This window comes from Tenrec ecaudatus, chromosome 1 (assembly GCF_050624435.1).
Source record: "Tenrec ecaudatus isolate mTenEca1 chromosome 1, mTenEca1.hap1, whole genome shotgun sequence".
Classification (NCBI taxonomy): Eukaryota; Metazoa; Chordata; class Mammalia; order Afrosoricida; family Tenrecidae; genus Tenrec; species Tenrec ecaudatus.
In genome coordinates, this window is record NC_134530.1 from 136,790,734 (window position 1) to 136,816,182 (window position 25,449).

The 25,449-nt window shown below is 36.0% G+C and overlaps 1 protein-coding gene across 2 annotated transcripts in view; it reads right to left on the reverse strand.

Annotated features, from left to right (window-relative positions):
• The window catches only part of COL11A1 (collagen type XI alpha 1 chain), a 251,063-nt gene that overhangs the window by 90,054 nt on the left and 135,560 nt on the right, over positions 1-25,449 (reverse strand). For both annotated transcript variants that reach the window (XM_075558829.1, XM_075558828.1), the window contains 9 exons: positions 24,641-24,694; positions 22,891-22,998; positions 17,621-17,674; positions 11,808-11,861; positions 11,642-11,686; positions 11,464-11,517; positions 11,305-11,349; positions 10,009-10,062; positions 1,740-1,793 (listed from right to left, as the gene is read on the reverse strand). In XM_075558829.1, coding sequence (XP_075414944.1) covers positions 1,740-1,793; positions 10,009-10,062; positions 11,305-11,349; positions 11,464-11,517; positions 11,642-11,686; positions 11,808-11,861; positions 17,621-17,674; positions 22,891-22,998; positions 24,641-24,694 — 522 coding nt within the window. The remainder of the gene's footprint in view (positions 1-1,739; positions 1,794-10,008; positions 10,063-11,304; positions 11,350-11,463; positions 11,518-11,641; positions 11,687-11,807; positions 11,862-17,620; positions 17,675-22,890; positions 22,999-24,640; positions 24,695-25,449) is intronic.

Below are 25,449 nucleotides of genomic sequence, written 5' to 3' on the forward strand. Positions count from 1 at the left end.
GTCGCTGCTTGCAAACACTGATCTAAGTGGGGCTCGCTTTGCTGAGGTCTTTTCATCACAGGAATGGTGCAAGAGCGCACCTCTGCTGTCTCTCTCGGGGGAGGGGCTCAGGACTTTCTCTCTGTGGTGCGGGCTTGTCTACAGTGTTCTTGCTCTACTGCCCCTGCACTTGCTCGCAGTCGCTGAGAATCAATAGCACTCTTTCAGAGCACTGCAGTGTCTATTGGCTTCCTCTCATTTGCAAGGACCATGAATTCTTACAGCCAATGTGTGCCAGTTTAAAACAATAAGGGTGCCGGCCGCTGCCTCACATGAGAACCTTTGCAGCGTGTCCAGTTGGCATGCTGTCCAACCCCATTCTAGAATTGCTGTGCTGAGTACTCACATGGCGGAAGGTTCCCCCAGCTTCTGGGCTATCCAGTTCTTCCTTCCCCCCCTTCTGCCTGCATCTGAGTTTATCCTACTCTCCAACACCTCAACTGCTCCTGGGCATTGAGATGTCTGTCTGTCTCTTTTTATTCATTCTTATTGGGTTAGTCGCAGGGGGTGCTAGGAGAGGATATTGGAGCTTCTACTCATTTTGCCTTCTTGCTCTCAATTTTTCTTTAGATAATTTACTCTAGGCCTCTCTTGGAAAATCTATACTAAGGTGGTAGGTCTGACAATTTTATTATTAGGCCACATCAAATCATCGCGGATTCCGCCTCTGTGGTTTGAAATCTGGGTAAATCTAAGAAGGTATTAAAACAACATGTCATTGGTTAAGTGAAACAGAAATTGGGTTACTATGGACAGCTCTTTTCCCCCATGCAGCAAATTGATAAAGGTTTTAGTTGTTAAGATGATGTAAACTACATAGTCCATGGTTGCCTGGGTTGTGCTTCCCTTAAAACATTTGGAAAACATTAATTAGTAATGAAAGCGGAGAACGGATTCCAAGGAAGCATGCCACATGGTGATGACTTCTTATCAGACGGCCAGCACACGGGGGTAGCCAGACTCGTGGTTTAGTCACAGTGCCACAGGAAATAAATCAGCAAAGTCACCACCGCCCTTAGCCAACGTCTATGCGATGAGGAGAGGGCGGCACGCTTTATTTACATGTGATACATTTCAACCTATTTATTGACCGCCTTGAGGTGTGTTTAATATTTTAAAACTTCAAGGAGAATCCCTTGAAGTTTTAAAATAAAATCCAATTACATTTTCACTTGCTTTTTTTATTTGAGATGAGAGGATTCAGCTGATGTTGCTTCAAACCAATTACAGGGTTATGCCTCCATTCCTAGCGCTATTGCATCCTCGGTTATAAATAGATGCCTTTTATATGACTAGACTGGCTCATCAAAGCCTGCTCTCTTTGGAGGTCGTAAGTGGGAGGATGTGAGTGGAAGGTATTTCTAAACAAAGAATTCCAGGACGCAATCTGTAAGGAATCAAAGTAACAACTTTGGGGAAGTTTCAAAAAAAAGTTTCCAAACACATCCACTTTCAATTCATCCCTAAATTGGGGACAAAGAGCATTCATACCTTTATGTGCTAATTTCTGAAGTATATTTGTATAGGTATAAATGTGAACCCATTTGTCTTTTTATTTATTCACATATCTAACTAGATGATTAAAGAAATAAAGTATTCCACCGTCCTTAACCTTGCATAATCGAGCTGCAAATAATGGAGTTTAATATCTAAACTCTTGAGGTATAAATAATCTATATCAGAAGAAGAGGGTCACTTACAGTTTCCCCACGTTGTCCAGGATGTCCTGGCAGTCCGTCCTTTCCAGGTGGTCCCTGAAATCACACATATCAAACAGCATACTTCATAAATATTCCTGAGAAAAATGTAATAGGTTGGATGATATTTCCATTATTTTTCCTATATGAATTTTACATATAGTAATATGCTCATTCCTATCATGAATCTCACTTTACACCTATAAATAAGACCAAGAGAGAAATGTAGAGCTCTATCTAAATATTTGACTTGTAAATTGATGTGTTTAATTTGCATATAGCTCTTATAACAGCATATATCTAAATTTTGCCTTTCCAGTTTTGAAAAAAACAAATTCTTGGAGCCTGACAAATGAATAATTTCCTCTGTTTTTTGTGATGTGTTTCTAATTAAATCCCCAGTGCACTCAGACTTGCATAATAGAGATAGTGTCCTCTAGTGGTAAGCAGAGCATCTAACTGACAAGGATGTAAAATAAAATGTAAAAAAAGAAAAGAGGAGGAAAAAAATGATTAGGGCAGGGACTGTACAGATGTGCTTTATACAATTAATGTATGTATATGTATGAACTGTGATAAGAATTGTATGAGCCCCTAATAAATTGTTAAAAAAAAAAAAGATTAAAAAACAAAAAAAGAAAATGATTAGGGCAAAGAATGTACAGATGTGTTTTATACAATTGATGTATGTATATGTATGGATTGTGATAAGAGTTATATGAGCCCCTAATAAAATGTTTTTTAATAATAATAAAAAAAGAAAAAAAAACATATAGTAGCACTCTAACTTTTAGTTCCTTATATTGCTCATGTATGTAATCATCAGGACCAATTTTTCCCTAGTTGGGTTTCTTAAATATTTTATTGGAAGTATATACTTATTAATTACTGGAAAGAAAATATATTATGTAATTTATTGTTTTCCCAAATATGCTCTATTTGTCAAACCTGAAGTAATAAATGAAGCAAATAATTCTTTTAAATATGCCACTGTTAACTTCCTACTTCTTAAGTATTTTGTGTAAAAATATGTTTTCAGACTGCTTTAGGAAATTTTCATTATTTTAAGAAAGTAGCAAGCTCAAATATGATACCATCTTAAAGAAATGAAGGCAGAAATATTATTTTCCTATTGCACAAATGGTAACAAGTAATAATTATAAAATAAAAAACTTTTAGCACAAGTGATACACATCTCACTAATTAAGCAATTATCTATTTAAATATAAATTGTTCCAGCACCACACTTACTGGGCATGCATGTACCCCAATGAAATAAGAAACCATGAAACCACTCATGGCATAGAGGGCTCTGGAAAACATAGTGCTGAGTGAAGTTATTCAATCACAAAAGGATAAACACTGCGTGAGTCCACGGGGGCAGAGGCAAGCAATAGGATAGGTAGAAGCTTCCGGCTTGCAGGGCAACCAGTCTGCTGGCCAGAGTGCCTACAAAAGAGTCTGACTTGAGCCAATGAACCTTACATAATCCTCTCTAGTAAGTATCTTGAAGGAAATTTTGGGGAAGGGCTCCTCACATCAGCTGGGATCAAGTAGCCAAGAGAAGAGGAGGGATGTTGGCTGCTAATGCAAAGTTATGGTGAGGCCTCCCTTTAAGAGGGATGGGAGAGACTACAGGAAAGTCTCATCAACAGAGGGGAAAAGGAGCAGATGAGTCTGGGAGAACATAAGTGCATCAGTGTTGGTAGAAAAAGGGGGGTCAACTTCCCAGATGGAGGGATGGGATAACTAAAAACACTTAAGAACCCTCAGAGAGGAGTATGGCTGGTAATATGTATTGAATAATTGAATAAGCCACATTGACCCTAGTTTTGGTGCACATTCTGGGACCCAGGCCAAGCACCATAGAACACTGGGGCACTGAATGCAGGGTCTTCCAGGTGCACAACATGCTCCAAAGGCACACCAGAGATCCAATGCTGACATGCAGAAAGGTGACCTTGACTCTACCTAAACCACCCCTGTAGTTGGTAGTGAGGCCTTAAGATTGAAAATTCATGATGTTTGAAGAAGCAGAAGGCAGCTATTCTAAGAGTGTTGAACTGTCAGTAGGTAGCCAATGATTGACTCACTGCATTAATCCTTATTTGCTGTGTTAAGATATATATTGTTCTGGAAAATCTGTGATGGACATTGTCAATGAATATCATTGGAAAATTTTCTTGACAACCAACTCCCATTATTTGTGTAAATTGCATCCAGCCAAGAAAGGATGGATTCGGTATAAGTGACTAATTTAGATATTGCGATGCAGAGTCAGCCTACATTGGCCCAATATCCCTCTCTCAACAGTGTTTTAAAAAATTAGTACCAGGGGCTAATCAATAACAATATCTACAGAACATCTTTATGCTCCAGGGAGTTGATCGATAAGGCTCTCTACCAACATCAGCAAGGTCTATAAAGGGAGCCAAAGGCAGGTAAAAATAAAACAAAAAATATTGATCCAGGAATGGATTTGGGGCTTTCACTAAATCCTAGCTCTGATTTAAGAACAATTAGTTCTTCCATCCTGCCCTACTTGATACTTGCCCTCAGCAAGGGGACATGGTAGATAGGGATGTTTTAGGAAGGTGTGGTGAAGAAATTAGATGGTGCCTGGCTAGCAGATAAAATAGCATCAAGCGTCTTAAAGGATTGTTTCCTAATACGCAGCCATCTGCTAAGTGAGATGTCAGTAGGTCCACATGGAAGAAACACACCAATGTCAGTGACTGAAGGATTGTAAATCCTACAGTGCAGTGTCAAAGGAGGGAATCGCAGCAAAGCCTAAATTGTAAGATTCTGGTTTTTAGAAGGTAAGGGATGACAGAGGCAGCCCAAGATATATTTGTGAGGTTTACAGCGAAAATAAACCTCGGGTGATTTCCCTCTATCCACAATAAAGGAATGGGAAGAAACTAGTTACAAACAGAAAGCGCTGGAGAGATGGGTCAAAATGATAAGTCTGACTTTAATGCTTAAAAACTTTTCAACATTTTCTGTTTTCTTGTTGTTTTTCATATTGGGATTTATTTCAGATGTATTTTGTCAAGGGAATAGCCCTCTTGAATTTTTGTTATATGTTCCTGTTTGGGGGGATATGAAACTCAGCAAGTACAATAAGTGCTCCTGGTAGGTACAATAGAGGAGGGGGTGAAGAGGAATGGATGTCAAGGAAGGAGTTCCACAGGAAGAGAATGCTTTGACACTGATTGTGGTAGTCATTGCACAGTACTGGCTTGATGGGATTGAACTGTGCAAAGGCATAATATCTGTATTAATGCCCAATAAAATAGTTTTGAAATATATATATAGTTTTTCATATGAAAATTAATTGAGTAAAAAAATGGAGTTCACTGCTACATTTTTTCACCTAAACAAGTTTTTTCTACGATGACTGACATATTTTAAGAAAAAGAGGTCCTGAAGAGGTCTCAGAACTAATGCTGTTTTGTTGAGCTTAACAGTACAGATACACAGTTGTGAAGTTAAATACAAACTCTAATGTAACCTGTTGGACAAGTGTTGGGCTACTAACCATGAGGTCAGTGCTTCAAATCCACCTGTAGCTCTGTAAAGTGGGAGAAAGAGGGGCTGCTGGTTTCAGAAATGCTACAACGGGTCATTATGGTCGAGACTTGGCACAATGGCAGTGAATTTGGTTTTGTATTTATCAAAGTTCACAAGATCAATGCCTGTTCACCTATGCGAACATGTTTTCTAGGACCTCCATAAAAATTTGGTGCTTTCTTACCAAAGGGCAAAATTAAACGATTTAAAATTTTCATTCACCGCCACCCAGTTACAGACTCACCGCAACCCTATAGCGCAGAGGAGAGCTGCTCCCGCGGTTAAGCGCGTGGATCCTAAATGAAGTCAGTGGTGTGAACCCAGACCTGCTCAATGGGGGAAGATGCAGCCCCTCCGTTTATGTAGATGCATAGCCTTGCCGACCTTGTGGGGCAGTTCTACTTGTGCCATATGGTCATTATGGGTCAGAATCCACACAATGGCAAGTGAGTTTAGTTTTAGTATAGTTGTTTTTTTAGTTTCATTTAGTTTTCAGTTTGTTTTGCGGGGAGGGCATTGGGCATGAGTTAGATTTTATATTGATCTAATATTTCTAAAGAGAAAATGAAAAATACCGTAACACTGTTTTGGTATAGAAAAGAATTAAACGTGAGGAAGAGTAATTAAACATGTCCCGACAGACAAAATGCGCGACAGTTAAAGGTTAATAGGGAGGGTCCTGGCTTTCTCCCCCCGGAGTGAAGGGACAGTCCAAGGGCGTGCTTGTCATCGCGCGAACGCCCTACAAGTTTGCAATGTCTCCATAAGCCTAACAGCTAGTATTTCATTCTATTTACTGACGTGACAATTATCGGTCCTACTTTTGAATAAAATGTTATAATCCTATAAAACCCTGACCTTAGAGCTACCCCCTATCAGCTTGAGACGAAGGCAGCGTGACTGCAGCAGCTTTCCTTGACCATGCGGGAGCAGTGGAAGGGACTGTACAGATTGTGACATCATCACTTTTCTTGACTTAAGCATGCATTTTTAAATATTAAGCAATTAACCCCAAATAATTTTAATGGCTCCAAATTACTAGTCAATAATATAAAACTGCCTAATTACTAGTGTATTTTATGGCAGCTACTTAATAATATTTTATAGATCAAACATCACTGTTCCATTTATCTAACTTGCAAAGGGTAACCGACACAAATTCATCTAAATGAGGTTACGTATCTATAACAAGGCAATCTGGGCAGGCACCTATGAATAATTTCTTTTTCACTTCCCGTCGGCACTGAATTTTGAGCTTGATTTTTCCTTTTCTATGAAGAGAACGTGCGTCACTTAGAAATGGTGCCGTGGGCTTACACAGTGGAGGCTAACCCTTAGGTCATCAGTTTGAAACCATGAGGTGCTCCACAGGAGAAAGAGGAGGCTTTCTACCCCTGTAAAGACTGACTATCTCGGAGCACCACGGGAGCTGTTCGACCCTGTCCTGGAGCGTCAATGTGAATGGACTCGATGGCAGTGAGATTTGCGTTTTTCAGTGGAAATGCATCATATAAGTTATGATACAGCTCTTAGTCACCTCAAGTTAAAACTTTATCCTCAATGAGGTGAGTGTATTCTTCAAAATTGTGCCAGTATTGGCATGGAAACACTTCAAGCATTCAGTGCACATATGTGGGTTCCTGATACCTAGAGATATAAAGTTTCCAGAATTAGTTCTGGTCTTGGAGAGTCCATGTGCACTACAGTAGACCAGCGCTCCACGGGATTTTCCACTGCTGATGGTTTTCCAAAGGAGAGCACCAGGTCTTCTCCTCAGAGTGTTTCTCGATGGACTTGTATTGAAAACTTCTCAGGCGGCAACCTATCATGTCATTGGTCATTTGGACCAACCTAGCTTGTCATTGCATCTAACACACACACACACACACACACACACACACACACACACACGACACGTATGATGAGTTTAAAGAAAATTCTTGGTTTTGTCACTTCTCGCCCATTTCTATCTTCTCTCAAAGACGTGAAAGCATTTCTTTCCTAAACATCTTAAAACTACTTGACAGGGAAAATTAGGAGTGCTTTTCTTTATTGCTGCAATGTTTCGCTTGACAGAGGGGTATAAATATCACTGGGCTTAGCACTGAAAGAGCCTTAATAGTGTCATGTCTTTCCAACTAGACTGCATATTTCACGAGTATTAGCAATTATTACCCTTCTAATTCTTCTTAGAGACATAAGGCACGCATAAGCAATGCTTGAGAGTTGGTGAAATGTGCATGGCAGAATAGGCTGAAAACGCCTGAGGAAAAATGGATCAAATTGCTTTGCTGACAATAAAATTCTATTGCATGCTGAAATAATCCTAAAAAATATTTACAGATATAAATGAAATAATACTGTTTAAGCTGTATGTGTCATTTGTTTTATGGTGTGCATAACATATATGCACATGGTACGCATGAGTCCAGAGTACTTATGGAAATGTTTTGAAACAATTATTGGAATTTTGTTTTTATTTATATACTATAAACACTGTACAGATAGCCTTAATAAGACATTTGGAATGCACTGAAACAAGGAGTAAGTAACATAATCTACAGGTAGTATTAGTACTATGTCTTATATTACTATTTGCATTGATCCTTATAACACTGTAATATAGAAAATTTTACAGTACTAATGTAAAACAGTTTAGTGTTAAAATACCACCTTAAGCACTATATCTAAGGGAATTTTTCTCAACATTTAATAAAATCAATATTTCAGTTTATACTAGGAAATTCAATTTATCCACAATAAATAATTCATTTTAGGGAGGAATTAAAGTCAAATTTTAAACTTTTAAGTGAAACAGAGAACTATTCAGAATCAATAAAAAATTAATAAACATATTTATTTAATTTTAAATTGCTTTTAAAAATTTAAATATACTATGTAACCAACCCTAAGTAAAAATTTAATAAAATTTTGACATTGATATGTTTCTGAACTTTTCCTTTGTGAAATAATTCTATTATTTCCCACTTGGTTAATTATAATTACTTGGAATTAAAAAATTAGTTCATATCATTTTGAAATAGTGGTATGCATTAAAATTCTAAAATAATGTGCTCATTCAAGGTACATGTTGTGACTTCATTAAAAAAAGGTATTGAATTTGCATTAGAAACAAACATTCATTTCAAAATTCAATTAAAAATATAGCTTAAAATGTATTATCAAAGTGGTTCTAGATAAAAATTTACAGGCTATGAATAAAATAGTAGTGGTGATTACACAAAATTGTTATTTTTATTCTTGTGTTGAACAAATTACAATCACTAGCTGAACATCTTAACTGCATTTCATTTTGAAAAAATAAACAAAGTACCGAGGTTTTTTTCCTTCCAAAATAATCTAGAAGTTCGCTATGCGAAGTGTGGTCCATCGGCCAGTAGCACTGTCATCCCTGGGGTCCTTGACAGTAACTTATTTCTCAGAACCAATGGAGACACACCCCATCAAATCCTGTACTTGTGGCATGGTTGTAATTGCTGGACTACTAACCACAAGGTCTATGGTTCAAACTCACCAGACATGCTTAAGGAGAAAGATGGAGTCAGTTTTCCTGTCCATATTAACATCCTCAGAAACCCTACATAAGGTTGCTATGAGTCAGAAGAAACAGTGGGGTCAAGGTGATTAGTATGAATGTTGTGTTTGGATTGCCCTTGATCTAGACTAGATCAATAGTTCAAAGCTTTCATATGCATCAGAATAACGAAACACCGATTAGGTTCTGATTAGGTGACAGGAGTCCAGGTGAAGAGAGTATTATATTACGTTTCTAACATGACACCAAAAACGACCACTGCTGTTGGTCTAGGGAAGATACTTTGAGAACCACTGGTCTGGACAGGGTTATTCGAAGAATCGGAAAAGCAATCCTATACAACAGAGTAGAACTGTATGTTTGAGTTTCTGTGACTGTTGATCTTTGTGGGAGAAACAGCCTTATCTTTCTATCTTCAAGCAGCTGCTGAGTGCCAACTGCCGACCTTGTTTGCAGCCCCATGAGTAAGTCACCCCAGCAGCAGCGCCTAACACGTCGCCAGCATAGACCCTTACATCGGGGTTTTCAAGGGCTGGTTTTTCAGAAGCATAGCCCAGGCTTTTCTACCAAAGGGCCCTTGGATGAATTCTAACCTCCAACACTTTGGCTGGGGGTCAAGCTCCTTGGTAACAAGGTGGCACAATGGCTAAAGTGCTTCGATGGTAAACCAAAGGTCAATGACTGTAATCTACTCGCCACTCCTTGGGAAAAAGCTGCTTCAGTCTACTTCAATAAAGATTGACAGCCTTACAAATCCTATTGGGTAGTTCTACTCAATCCTATAAAATTTCTATGAGTATGAATCCACTTGAAGGCAGTGGTTCTAGTTTCTGTAAGAAATAAAATATTATTGCCATCAATTATGTTCATTATTGTAGAGGAGTGACTGACTGAATGATAATTATTTTGTTCCAGCTTAATATACATTGAAAGAATATTTAATATGGCCATATTATATTCTGAAATAATTGACAATATATTTAATATAAACTATATTAGTATATGGTATAAATTTCAACTTTATATCAATAGAGATTCTATCAATATTTGTATCTATATAATATTTAAATGAAAAAGTATCACTCAAAACATTTGACAATATTGGAAAAATGAAGAAAGAAAAGTAGAAACTATGGTACTTACAGGTGGACCTTTTGGTCCAGGGAATCCAACTGGACCCTGTGGTCCTTGAGGGCCCTGAAAACAAAGAGCATCAAGTAAAGTTAAGAATATGTCTTACTAGATATATCTCCTACATTGCGAGACTGTGCGGTAGGCTTCCTGGGCTATAGAAAGAAGCTGTTACAGTGAATCTATTGATCAATTGAGTGAGAAAGCTTAGAGTCTTGGGAAGGAGGAGCAGAGTCATGTGGGAAAGCTGGTATAAAGATCAGTTAAAAGAAAAGGCAGGAGAAATGGTACCAAGGGGCAGTCAGAATTGGTGATAAGGTCGGAAAGTAGAGAGATGGCTGACCTCCACCTCAAGGAGAGCTGAGAGACTTGGACTGATTATCTTTGTTCTCTCTTCTCCTTTGAAGTTAGAGTCAGACAAAACCATATTTTTTCTTTCATAGTATTGTGAATTCAGCAAGTCAAAATTTCATACAACCCTAATAAACATTTATCCTTGTACCTATCTACCAATATGTGTGTGTCATAAACAGAAACAGTTAATTCTGATTGATTTACACACCAATATAAATATTTCTTTTGTAAATTATCTATTGAAAGATTGGTAAGTAATATACAAACATATCTTAATATATGGTTGCATAACATTGAAGCCCATTGTAGAATATTGAAAATAAGTTTAATTTGTCTGACAATAATAAAAATATTTGAATTTAAATATTTGCAAGATGATAGCACAGAAGTCTGGCTACAAAAATGCATTTTACCAAAAAAGCCAAAAATAGAAAAGCGCTCATGCTTGCTCATCTGTATGTAGCTGTATTTTACACCAATTGAAAATCAATTTACTAAATAGTTTTTCTATTTACTGGAATAGATGTTTTATCTTGATTTGAATTTATATTGATTGTGGTTTAATGGCTACTGGTAGATTACATTTCACTAACATAATGCTACTGTTTGCTCACTGGACAAAATGCTTATCAATACAAAAGCAAGAGGAATGCATGAAAGAGCTCAAGTGCTCTGTGCATATTTAAAAATGTTTCTTTCTTGGGTTTAAAAGTTTAGTTTAGGCCAACAATATACCCTATTCTGTCATTTTAATGATAAAATTACTAAGATACAACAATTTAAACATTTTCTTCAAAGAAGAAATTAAAGAATAGGGATCTTTTTAAATTTCAATAAGACTTTGTGGATAATTGTCTAAATGCATTTGCAGATAGATGTACTTTTTCCCATAACTATAACCCATTGCAAAATATTAAGTCTTTGTTTTATGTTATATGGCTGTATCCTACTTACTCTGTCACCAGGAGGACCTGGGGGGCCATCACCACCTGAGGTACCCTAACAACAGAAAGATAAATAATAAAAATAAGATTGGATTCATTCTCATAGAACCCTTTATCTGGGAAAAGTAACTTGTAACAAAGCCCAAAGTGGAACCAATGCCTACAGTACCTTTGGCCCAGGTTTACCAGTGGGACCTCTTGCACCTCTTGAACCTCGGGGACCCTGATTATGAGAACAGAGGAGACCAAATAAATGTATAGATCGATATTCATAAGTGAAAAAAAATCTTGAATTATTGAATTAAAATTTTAACACTATGCTCATCATTTAAAATCATAGCACCCACCGTTGGACCACGTTGACCCCGAGGACCTGGCTTGCCGGCAACACCCTGCCAAAGACAGTTCCGATACTTTGAGTAGGAAGCATATTACAATAACTATGAAACCAATGTTAACATGTGGCATGCATGCAAGACAATGCATATGAAAGAGTCTAGGATAAGACCGTACCCGTGCACCTTTGTCTCCATTAGAACCTGGGAACCCAGGAAATCCTGTGGAACCCTACAAGAACAATAATGATGGCAAGAGAGAAAAGTTATTAATAATTTTGGTGGAAAACTTTAATTTTTTTTTAAAAACAGCGCTCCTGACACAATTGGTAATACATAAATCAAAAATATGTTGCTTTAAGTTACCATGCAAACTTGATTCTTATATTTGAAAACAAACTTACCATGATTTTGGAAATCCTGAAAGCATTGAAAGCATGAATTGATAAGACATATTTTAGTCTTCAACTTTAAAAATAAAATAATTAAGAGAATAATTTTCCAATTAGAAATGAGCAACTAATGGGCTTTTAAGCTAAAATATATTTTACTTGTATTTCTATATGTGCTTCAAATTTAAAGAAAAACTTATTACTGACAAATATGAGAAACAAAATGCTAAAATAGAAATCTTAAAAAGGGTTTATCAGTTTACATATTGTATTTTTATTTGTATCATTTTTCAGAAGATACTTGGAGGTTCAAAGTTGACGAATTCTTATGAAACACCACATGTATATTAAATATTACATGTTTAATCTCTAAAACAAAAATATAGAATCGTTTAATTGTTATCTTTCACAAGATATTAAATATGAATGATAATAAATGGTAAGCAGGTTTTAGAAACAGCTCTTTGTTTCTACACCTTTCAAACTCGATCAAACAATTTATGCAAAAATGTTCTTCCACCTTCTCTGTTGTTGCATCAATGTGCTTAGATATGGCTACTTGTCTAATTCAGATATCCCAGCATTAATTTTCTAATTATAAAGACATGAATCAAGATTTATATTGATTATACCATCACTTGTGTGAATTGAGTACAGTACTTATCTTCTTTAAGTGTACTTTTTCTTCCTTAAAGTGAGGGCAAGATAGTACTTTGGAATTTGTGAGATTTGGGACAAATGAAGACAGGGTATAACAATTATTATAATGTTTAACAATATATAATAATTGTTGAGCCTTGGGATAAGCACATGACAAGCATTCCTCACTAAGTCAACAATCAGCCACGTTTTACAGATGGAATATAATATAATAAATATAATATAATATAATAAATATAATAAATAGCCAAATCCCCCATTGCAGCACGTGCATAGGTCCGGGTTTGCACCTGCTCTAGGAGTACTTTGGTTTATGACTGTGATTGGTTTGTCTTAATCATTATGTCACAAATTAGAGTAAATTAGGAAGCAAAGTTTAGCTCCCCACAAATGAGATTAAAGAAGATAACAAAAAGTATATGTGAACCTTATAGAATTGATAGTAAAGATAATAACCCATAGTATGCACGACTAAGCTTCTTTTTGTAACATATGACTCAGAACCATAGAGCTAACTATACATTCCACAAGAGAACAACTGGTAAGATTAAAAAAAAAACAACCAAAACCAACATGCACTATGAGAAAGGTATCTAAATATTAGATTTTGGAAGAACTTAAAATTTTCTTCCCTTTTTCTGTAGAGAATTAGTTAGCCTTACATTTGATTGACTATTACTATGTGATTACTATATAATTTTGATAGCTGAGTATAATCCAATATGCCTATCCATTACTTTTATTAAAGTTTATTCAGGAACAAGTCTTCACTGCTGTACTGAGTATAATAGATAACTAATTAAATTAATAAAGATACTTCAATAAAACAAACTGTTCTTATGAATTGGTATTATCTACAATAAACAATTTATCACCTGGTTTCTTCTCTAAGAAATTGAGAGAAAACAGGAAAAATATTTGATCCATTAATTTAATACTTTCTATTATAGTGGCATATTATTTATCTTTTCCTACTTAAACAATTATCAACAAAATATATAATCTTCACATAGAAGTAATACTTCTTATATAAAAAACAAACAAAGTTCAAAAGGCCCTGATAAAATTGGTTTAGTCAATAAATGCAAAAATCCTGAAATTATTTAAAATTCTGTCTTAAATATCACTAATCTTGTATTTAAATGGATTTTACTTGTTGAAATATCTATCATTTATAATATATTGTAGTATTTCTTTGAGTATTTATTAAGGTTTTTATTACCACTAAGACATGGATAAAGTACAGTATTTTTGTATAATCTTTAACTCCTTCAAATAGATTAGCAGGAAGGTTTCACTTAAATCTATTCAAAGTACATTAGCATCCACATTGGGAAAAATGCAGATCTATCAGTGATATTTAATGTGTCCATCATTTATGTTACAGAATTGAGATACTTAAAAGCTTTTTACATAGGAAAATTTATTTTTAAAAGTTGATATAAAATAAATTAACACAAAAACGTCAGACAGCATGAAATATTAAAGAAAAAAAACTTGCTTGTTCTAGGAAGAGGCATTTCACTTTAGACCTTCTGTTGTGTTTTGTTAAAAAAGAGAACTTAAAAAATATTATCCAGAGGACTTAGGAAAATAGAAAAAGGTCAGAATGTAAAACAAATATGAAAGAAAAATGTGCTCCTTGAAGTTATTTATGATTTTTTTTATGTTTTAAAATCAGCAAAAGAACACTACAATTGCAATTCAAACTGGTAATTTGAATTTACAAAATAATCTAAGAATAGTGTATAAATTCTTGGGGCCAGCAGTGACTGGCTTGATTTGTTTAAAATCTCTGGGACAATTCTAAAGTTGTAGAAGGATAGTATCTAGGAGACAGTGCAGTAGATTTCAGACAAAATGTAAAAGGCATTTGTTTCTAGTTGGTGGACCCAAAGTAACTAGAGAAATATAAATGATGCATACCTTGTTTTAAATTCATAAACAACATGAATTTTATCCTGTGTTTTAGAAACGTTTACCTTATATTAAGCAAGATAATTTGATGGACAATAAAATTTTAAACTCTAAAGCTCATTTAAACTAGCATGGCTGTTTCTGTTAGGTGACATTGAATTACTTCTGTCTCATCGTGACCTCACATACAACACAATGACACTCTGCCTGGGCCTGCACCGTCTGCACTTAGACTAACATAGTGCCATCACATGACAATGAGTGAGGATAAGTACACTGTAACACTTCACATTTGTCAGAAAGTAGGACATTTTTACTTCCCATTGTGTCCATGAGAGCCGGTCAATGTATTTTCAGTGGTATTCTGTCAACTAGGCCTGGACTCTGCATACTATAGTTGTCATGCCTGAATTGTTCAGTTAGATAACTATCCTCGCTAGCTAATCAGAATATCTCAAATATATATAATTAAAAGAATGTCATCTAATATTAATAACCATAATTTACATATGAATCCATTTAGCCATTTTAAAGTACTAGTTAATTCATAGCTGTCGTCTTCACACCTTTCCACGGTCAGCTAAAGGGAAATTCTTGAACGACGAGGCACATGCCTGTGTTCACGAACGCCTTTGCAAGTGGATCAGAGTGAGTGTCAGGGACACAGCCGCTAAGAACTCCAGGACTCGTGGCATGAGGTGCATGTCCTGCAAAACCCTGCTTTAAGTTTTAAAAAGCAAAAATGTCACTTTACTGTCACAAAATGTCACAGAGACCTGATCTAGGCCATGGTCTTTTTCAACTGTTTTATATGCAAATGAAAGTTGGAAGAGACAAAGAATTGATACATTTCAACTGTAATGAGACTGTAGAAAATAATGATTACACTATGCACTGTCAAATGAACAAGACTATTACTCTCAGAAGAAATATGGGGGAAATGTTTCTTAGTGGCCAACCACTTCAGAGTTCAATTTGCTAAAACCAACAATTCATGTATTGAGGTTAATACCTGGCCCATAAGTGTACAGTGTTCTATTCTCAACAGGGTTTTAAATTAGATACCATTGGCTAAATTAATGGCACCATCAATGGAATTACATTTTGTCACAGGAATATGATTGATAATGCTGACAAACAAAATGCTAATGATATCTTTAAACTGGATGAGAGGTCTATGTAAAATATATATTTTTGAATTTATTTGGGTTTCACACTTAATTTTAGCCTCAATCTGAGAAAAATTAGTTCTTTTCACATGACCATACTTGATGGTCAGCCTCATGAAGAGATCGCCAAAAATCTGGGTGCTATAGAAAAGTGAAGCAAATAAATTAGAAGGCACCCAGTTTTAAGAAAGACTAACATCTGAGGCAGCAGTTTTCAACCTGGGAGTCGCAACCCCTTTGGCGGTCAAACGACCCTTTCACTGGGGTCGCCCGATGCATAACAGTAGCAACATTACAATGATGAAGTAACGATGAAAGTAATTTTATGGTTAGGGGGCCACCACAAGGTGAGAAACTTTAATAAAGGGTTGCACATCAGGATGGTTGAGAACCAGTGTTCTAGAGTCTTAAAGTCTTGTTTTTGAACATGCAGCCATCTCAGTAAAGCATCAACCTAGCCCCACACAAAAGAAGCACACTAGCCCATGAGATCCAAAATTTGTGAATGATTAAATCCAAACCTGAAGGAGAAGATGTTCTCAGTTTAAATCGTGAACACCAGGCTTTGGGAAGCTGTGGATGAGAATGGGGGTCAAAACCTAGAGTTGCAGGGTCCACACACAGATGGAGCCTCGGGTGGCCACTCTCAGAGAAGAGATCAAGGTTAATGCTGATTCCTCTGTGTGTGTATGTGTGTGTGTGTGTGTGTGTGTGTGCGCACGCGTGCACCTATTCATCCCTCCCTCCTAGGTATACAACATTATCAAATGTACTGTTATTGGGTGTGATTTCTGTTTTTGATTGCCTCAGACAATTCCACAGCAGTTGCCAGACAGAATCACGAGCTGTCAACAAATAGCAATACATGTATACTTGGTGGTTCCAGACCTGCAAGTTGCTCTCAGAGGAAAAGACGGACAAGGCTATCTGCCCCTGTAGAGATGTCAGGGCTCAGCTCAGAAACCTAAAAGGGAAACCGTCCTATAACCCATATGGCCGCTATGAGTTGGAATGGACTCAATGGTTTGGCAAAAAATAATCTGAATGCTTAAAGTTTGAGTTTTTTAAATAGTCAAAAGTAGGCCCTAGAAGGCTGAATAATGGTGCCCCAAAATATATGTCCATGTCCAAATCCCTGAAGTCTTAGATAATATTTTGTTTGGAAAAGAATCTTTACAAATCTAAGTAAACTAATGATCTTTTGATAAGATCTTGGGTTATCGGAGTCGGTCCGAAGAGAAGACACAGACCCACAGAAAAGGCCGTGTAACCTAGAGACAGAGATGGGGTGATGAAACCAAAGCCAAGGAGGACTGGGACCTGACGGAGCTCGAAGAGACAAGGAAGGACTCTCTCCTACACCCTTCAGCGGGAGCACCTTGTCAACACCTGGATCTCGGGTTCCCAGAATATTGGGAAAATAAAATTCTATTAAGCCATCAAGCTTTGGTAATTTGTTATAGCAACAATAGGTAAGTAGTCCTGAGGGCCAACTCCCAGGGCAGAAGGTGTATTACAAGTATTTTCTTTAAAATAAATCAAGAGGTGGATCATTCAAACCACTGGGGTACTCAAAATCTAATCAGAAACCATTAGCTAACCCTGGCATATGTTAGTGTTCGAAGAATTTCCCATTTGTCCAGCTGCATTATGCCCTTCGTTATCCTCCTTTATCTTAAATACTCCAGTCCATCACCACCTAAAGACTCGGCTTTTACCACTCTAAGCATCCTGATTCCCTATGATTTTCCTTTGTGAAATTATATTTCCAAGACTCATTATCTCTGCCTATAAGGAAAGCATTGTCATTAAATTTTGAGACAAAATGTTGATAGAATATGAGATTATTTTACCTTTTGACCTTGTCTCCCTGGATAGCCTGGTAGTCCTGGAACGCCAAGTTTCCCCTAAAGTTAGAAATCATCATCATCATCATCATCATCATGTAAATATTCTAAAGTTGAAAGACATTTTAAAAATTATTTTTGTTACTTTTCTGTGTGTTAAACCTAATATTTTAAAACTGCAAAGGAAGATTTTCAATGTTTAACAACACTTTATTCTCATTGTAATTCTTCATTTAAATAGAAAAAATGTGTATGTGGACATGTGTCTAATGCCATATGCTGTTGAACACGTCCTGTTGTACACATTACTGCAGAGGCCTCCTGGGAGGATGCCTGACATATTAAACATCCTCACCGAATGAGACACACGAGCTCTATCAACAGTAAAATGCAACTTGAAATCACTTGATAGAGTGGGAACTATATTTAGCTATTTTATTGCAAGGAGTGTGTCATAAAGTAACTCTGTTTGCAATATAAGGATGTTTATTTACAAAGGAATTGCAAGTAATCTTCAGTTACTTAACTTTACTCAGAGAATAACTAAAGTTTTAGTAAATATAGTAAGAAATTCTAAACAAAATTTGGAGTAAAACGTCTTCTTTCATATCTGGATAAAGACAGGTGAATGAATCTACAAGTGTTGTGACCTATAGCTAAATAGTGACTTTCTATGAAGTGTCCACATCTACTGATGAGTACTTGAATATGTGACTATTTGGGATTACTTCTCAGGATGCAAGTGCTAAAATACATTGTAAATTAAAACAGATTGCATTCATTTTACAAATACCATGAGGTTTCAAATGTTATTCTTACAAAATTAGTTCCCTGTAATTTATTTCACAACAAAGCATGAACGGTATCATGCAGTTAGATGGAGCATCAAATAAATTATTAAATGAATAAATTGAATAAAACGTGGAAGTTTATTTGTCTATTTTCTTTAAGATATTTATAATACACACTTCAGATATAAAACATTTGTTGTTAAAATTTTAAACATTAGCAGGCATTTGGTATTTCATTCCTGGAGCATATTTCAGTAAAACAGATAAAAAAAATCAAATTATGGTCTCCAACCTTACAATCTGAGCAGTACTTCATAAGCAAAAATAATTATTTCATTGGATGAAGCAAAGGAAGAAATGAAGACCATACTTTCTTTATGACTGTGTTACAGATTGAAGCAGAGTTATATGATTCAAGATCAACACTGCATAGGTAAGCAGAACTCAGATGGCAAATATGCAAACAGCCCTAGGAAGCATATGCATAATGATGTCGCGTTAGGTACATTCCGCTATCATAGCTTGTTTCACACCATCAATTTCAAAGTTAATGAGACCCCCTAATTTAGATCACAAAGTTATTTATGTTCATTGTTAATTACTACATATGGATGTATACTTCTTTTTTCCCTTTCTATTTTTGGGTTCATTTAAAAAATCCAGACAGAAAATTTATTTGCATTCTCAATACAGTGGAATCTAACTTTAATATTTCAGCAAAGATAGAATGCTATTTTTTAGAAATGGAGACTCTTGCATTGGTGAACTTTTCTTTTCACTGCCTAAGCACCCCGACATAGTCACTAAGGGTTACGAGTTACTTTACTTCAAATACTTTGACACTTACCCTGGTTTCTGTGAAAACGAAAACAACTCCTAGAATTATTGGGGGTATTTTGGCTACTTGTAAGGATTTGTGTTGAAGAACAGGAACCAGTCTGGAATAAACCTGAGTAGACTGACATGTACAAATCCGGAAACGTGCAGGTTTCATGGGGCAGAACCCTGCACTGGGAGCTTTCAGTGGCGAGAGATGCCCTCTGCTTTCGAACCCTTTCCAAATGCGTACCAGTCCTTCCAATTGTTGCTCCCAAGTTTCTCCTGGGTTGTATTCTACTATTTGTCTGTTTGTATCTTGTTCCTGAACTGTATCCTTCACCTTAGTAAACCTCATAACTGTAAGTACAGTTGTGATAGGCGGGTTTATTGTGCCATCCTGGCCAATAAGCACATGTGGGATTAATAAAGTGGCAGTTTAGCTGAAGGGCAAAGAGATAAATGGCTTGGCAAACCTCACCTTTCTGTCTCTTGCTCTCTGATGATCAGACCTGTGTGCGGCTGCCTTATCTAGTTTTCTGCCCCAACTTGTGAGCTGCACTACCTGTGGGACACCCAACCTGTGGACTGTGTCACTACAGTTTGATCTTCCTTCCAGACCTGCTTTACCACACACACTACTGGTGTAAATATTGATCTGGGGGACTGTCGGACCCTGCCATCTGGCTGACGGTGACCTGCCCTGCTGTTTGCTGTCTGTGGCCAGACTGCCTGTATTGCTGTAGGGAAGATGCAGCTGTCTGCTTCCTTGACTTGCACCAAGAAGCCCTCATGCTCTGTGGACTAATTAGCTGTTTATTTTTTCATGTTGTGTATATATATATATATATATATATATATATATATATATATATAATCATAAGTGCCCTGGTTTGTTTCTCTAAAGAACCATATCTAATACAACAGTCAATGAGTTCTGTGGGGCATTTCAGTAAATTACCAAACAGTAGATAAATAGACTGCTGTGTGGAAGGGAGCAGCAATGTAGAAGTTGAAAAACTGAGCTATAATGCCCTCAGCGTTTAATGATTCTTATTCATCCCAACTGAATAGTAGAAATTAGAAATATTAAACTGTAGAAAAACTGCTACATCAAAATATATAAATGATATAAAGGCTTTTTATATTTGTTCTGTCACAATTTGAGCCAAGGGCTGCATCAATGGGCTCCCAGGTAAGAACAGTTCTGAGTGGGCACAAGAGGACACACTGATCAGTGGTATGTGGGAGGGGGGGTCTTCACTGTGAGGTGGAACTGACTTGAGGACACCTAACAACAATTACAATGTACATATTTATGAAATCAAAAATGTGGAAAGTTGAAATAAGTGATTAAATTATCATCTTTATTTCTCCACAGGAGATCCACCATGGTCAAACCTTTTTGAAAGTGATGGTCATTAAGTCCCTCCCTAAAGAAGCAGGGTCTTGGGAATGTATCAAACATGTTAATGCTGTCCATTTCACATTATTAGATGAAGAAACACCAAGGTGCTCTTTCGAAGAGGAAACATAAAAAATTGTCACAAGTAGCCAAATTATGACTGTCGGGAGGATTCCAAAGTCTTTCCCATTAAACGTCTCCCCACATTGACTTGTTTGCTAAGTGGAATGAGCAGAAGCATTGTCTGATGAAGAAGGATTTTCTTGTTAGGATTTCCCAGCTGTTTTTCTGTAAAAGATTTGGCTACCTTTTTCAAACATTCTCAGAATAAGCAGACATTATCACTCTTTTGGGCTTCCCAAAAGTCAAGAATCAAAATGCCTTGAGCATCACAAAAGCTGATGCCTTGACCTTTGCCTTTCACTCCTCCTGTTCTTTGATTCCACGACTTCCATCTTCTGGAAGTCATTGCTCTGATTGTCTTCAGAATCATCCTGGAAAAGTCATGATTCCTTTCCTATTGAAAGTCCTCCAAGAAAATTTCAAGATCTTGGTCCCACTTGTGTAAAATTCCCTTTGAAAATTCTGCGCCTATAAGGAGCTGATTTGTGCAAGATGAGCTAGTTGATATGATTACCATGTTGGCTACTATTTCATAACTTTTATGCAAATAACTGTTAAAAGTTATCATTTTTTTAATTAGAAGCCAAACAAGATTATTTCTTTTTCTCAAATGATACAGATGGGTTGCCACTGTGAGCCTCATCTGAAACATCATCTCATTCCTTCTCTAAAAGCAAGGTATCCATTAATGACAAGCTAATATTTTGGGAACATTGACCCCATACAATTTACATAAAGTATTAATTATTTCACCATGATTCCACCAAAACTTCACCCTAATTTAAATATCTGTTCTTGCTTAAATTTTAGCAGAATTAGGTTGCTCTAATTGGAGCTCTTTTCAAAAATAAGCCTTATCCTTAGTACCTCAAAGTAGATTTTGTTTATGCATGTTCTAGAAAGTCAATGAGTTCATTTTGGTGTAGAAATGTGGAAATCCATGCACAGGTCTTCATAATCTACATTTTCGTGAACTTTTGGAAAAACCCTCATATTTTTCTTTAGGGAGAATGGTAAGGGAGGAGTGATTGCATTTTTAATAACCTGATGTTTCTTTCCTTTGTGAAATAATGGCATGCTTACGCTTTTGTGTGAAGAGACATAAATGAAAGAAAGGAAATTTTTAGAAATATGCTGCCAAAAGATTTTATTATTTATATTTTTGCCTTATTACACAAAATAAAATATTACTTGTCATAGTTTCCTTTAAAAAGTGACTCCATAGTATAATGTACAGGTTTATCATGTCACTGAAAATACACTGTAGAATAAGTAAATTTTACTGTGTATATTGCATTTATGTGTAATATACCTGTTGTATCATATTTTTGCCACAAAATATTTAGATATGGCTCTCAATAAAGCCAGTTTTGTAATTTTCTGGAGATATTTGTAAACATTTTTATCTCTAGGTCAACTCCAAATGAAAACATAGCATAGACCCTTGAGATTACAACGAAGGATTATTTCTTTTAAAATCACTTCCTCTGAAGAATTACATACTTCCATGGGGGGAAAAAACCAAAATATACATAGTGGCTTAAGATTTGAAGTGAGAGGGAACTTCAAAAAGTTTGTGGAAAGAATGGAATTAAAAGGCAATGGAATTTACTCAACAGTTTTTTGAAGCCCCATCATATTTGTCACAAACCAATAAACACAACTGTCTTTCATTGGTTTATTCACCTGTCAATCATCACCCTGAAATTCTCAACAAGCAATCTTGGAAAGTCTATGATACAAACATTTAAAACATTTGTTTGTAAAGCACATGCTTAGAAGTTCAAGTCTACTTGAACCTATGTGTCACGGAGCAAAGGCCTGGTGACCTACTTCCCCCCCCCCCAAAAAAAAAAGGTGGTTGACAATTCCATAGAGCACCATTCCAGTCTGACACACATGGGATAGCCAGGATCAACTAGATGATAACTAATTAATATTTTAATGTGTTAGAGCTTTGAGAGGGACTGACCATGTATGGTCAAGGAGATCAGAGGGGAGGTACAACTTTTAAAATGTACACTGACGTGCTTTACATTTGATAGCATTTCCTGGATTTCTGATGACACATTTAATATATTTTAAAATGACAACAAACTATAATCTCAAGAGGATCTGTGAATTTGGGTGTGCTTACTCACCTTCTCTCCTGCTTGACCAGAAGGACCAGGGTCTCCTGTTGGACCAGCTCTCCCTTTGGGGCCTTCAGGGCCATCTTCTCCCCTTGGGCCTAATTGACCAACTTCTCCCTGAAACCCAGAGTAACAGCGTTCTTGTAGCTTGCAATATGTTTGCAGATTGAAAAACAGAGATTGCAGTGTATCAAAAAGTCAAATTCTTCATTTCCTCATTTATTGACTCATTTGATTTATGACAACGACTTAAACACACTCATTGACTTCATCGATCATGCCACTACTGGACCTCTAGTGGTCATGTCACCATCAGGGGGCAGGCAGTCCTTTTTAACGATTCCATTACTGACTACACTGACTACAATTGGTATTTTGAAAACCGACAGAAGCCAGATATTATTGGGTGGCATATTAAATTGTTTTCAACACATTTTCATTACAATCCCAAGCCAAAGCAAACTAACTCCATTTGAGTCAATTCTGAAATCATATCAGCTCAATAGGACATGGAAGTACCTCTCTGTAGGATTCCTGAAACTGTAATCCTTTACTAGGACTGCCAGCCCTGTATTTTATTTTGTTGGGTTCACACTGCTGACCTTTTGGTTATGAGCCCAATGCTGTGCCACTGAGATAACAAACTCCAAATACACAGCCAATCTTGAGCACCTGGGCCCATCTTTCTCCATCCGAGCGGCTGGGGACTTTGCGAGGCCACCCTGAGTTTAGTAGTCCAAGTTTTCCTGAGAGCACGTTGCCATGAAGACAGATAAAAATAAGAATCAAAATCAGATAATAGCTTTGGGCATCAGAGTTTGGAAGTCAAGAAGGTCTGACCTGGACTTTCAGATATTAGAAGCTAGCTGAGCATGGAGACCTTATTTACTATTTCTATATGGTTTCTGAGATTAGGAATCTTTACAGTAGCAGATAATCTCATCTTTCCCTGTGGAATCGTTGGTGGGTTTGAACTGCCATACAAACTGCGAGGTTCACAGCCCAGTGTTTGTCCCATAGCGACATGAAGGCTCCTTACTAGATCTTCCAATATGTCAATTGTTGATTCCATGAGATACACGGATTTCACATGTATTTTAAGGAAGGGAATAGATTATACAAAACTGTCCTTTTTTCTTAGATTTATTAGATAATATTCTGTTATGTAGGAAATAACCATTGCCACAAATTGTTGAATTTTGTTTAGGTGACTCATTTTCTTTGTTTTCTGGGCATCTTTTACCAGAAAAGAACTATTCAAATTTTCAACACCACCATATAATGAAAATGCAGATATGTAGTTTCCAGACAGTGTACCTTAGTATATATGACAAATTTCAACGCAAACATAACAAATTTAACTTATTTTAAATGCATCATTTTCTACAATTGTGTCAAAAGCCCTATATAACTATATCTATAAAATAGGCATATATAAAAGAATATCAAATCTGAAAAATGAATAAAAAATAAAATCCCAATGGCAATTGATAATATAAAATTTCAACAAAATTGAACTCCTGATTTTCATAAAACTTAAGTGAGCCATGTTCTGGTACTATCTGTATTTGCCTCACCATTCTGCTAACCATAGGAGCTGTCAGCAACCTGCCACACTGTCTACAAACATTGGTTCATATTCATCTTTTAATATATTTTAAATATAAATATATATGCACATATATGTAATTCATCTTTATATATATATAAAATTTACTCTAATTTTACATAAATTAGTGCATATTTGCTTGTTACTTACTCTGTCACCTTTAAGACCCATATCACCTTTGAATCCTGGAAATCCATCTTCACCCTAAAAAACATAGTATTAGAGTAGATAATCAAACATGTAGATAAATCTAAAATATGGAGAGATAAAATATGAGAACAGGTAATTCATTAAATGGTGATGAAAAAACCATTATCCTAGCATCTACTCATTTTTCAGAATTAATGATTAAGGTACACATAATTTTTCCGAGGCTCAAAAAATCTCTATCTCTGGTGGAAAATCTATTCTTTCACATGTATATTGTGTGTTTGGCTTTCATATGTATATTGTTTATTTGGATGAAGAAATATATCTAAATAATTATATTAATTTTATGCATGCTTTGGGTTCCCAATAAAAAATGTTTTTACTCCTGATTTACTTATTTGTACCTAAAATCTTATAGTGTGTATCAATGTTATTGGCTCAATTACTCTAAATTGAAATCTCTTTTTAGTTGAAGAATAAAGTATGACCCTTTTCAAATATATGATAAATGTTCATCATGGCATCATGATGAAAACTTAGCATTGTTTATGAAAGTATAAATATTTTGGCTGAATAAATATTTTCTATCGTTATTGAAAATTGAACTTTTAAAAGTAAACTGCATGAACTTTACTGTAGAGTTTCAAGAAAAAACTAATTTTCTAAGAACTTAATGTATGAAATACCACAATTGAGCAATTAGCCTTTGCTAAGTAATGGAAAGTATTTTCAAATTATGTTTTATAAAGCTTAAGTGGGGGTAGAACTTTTGTAATAATTAAGTGTCATGGGCGCCGATAAAGCAAGAA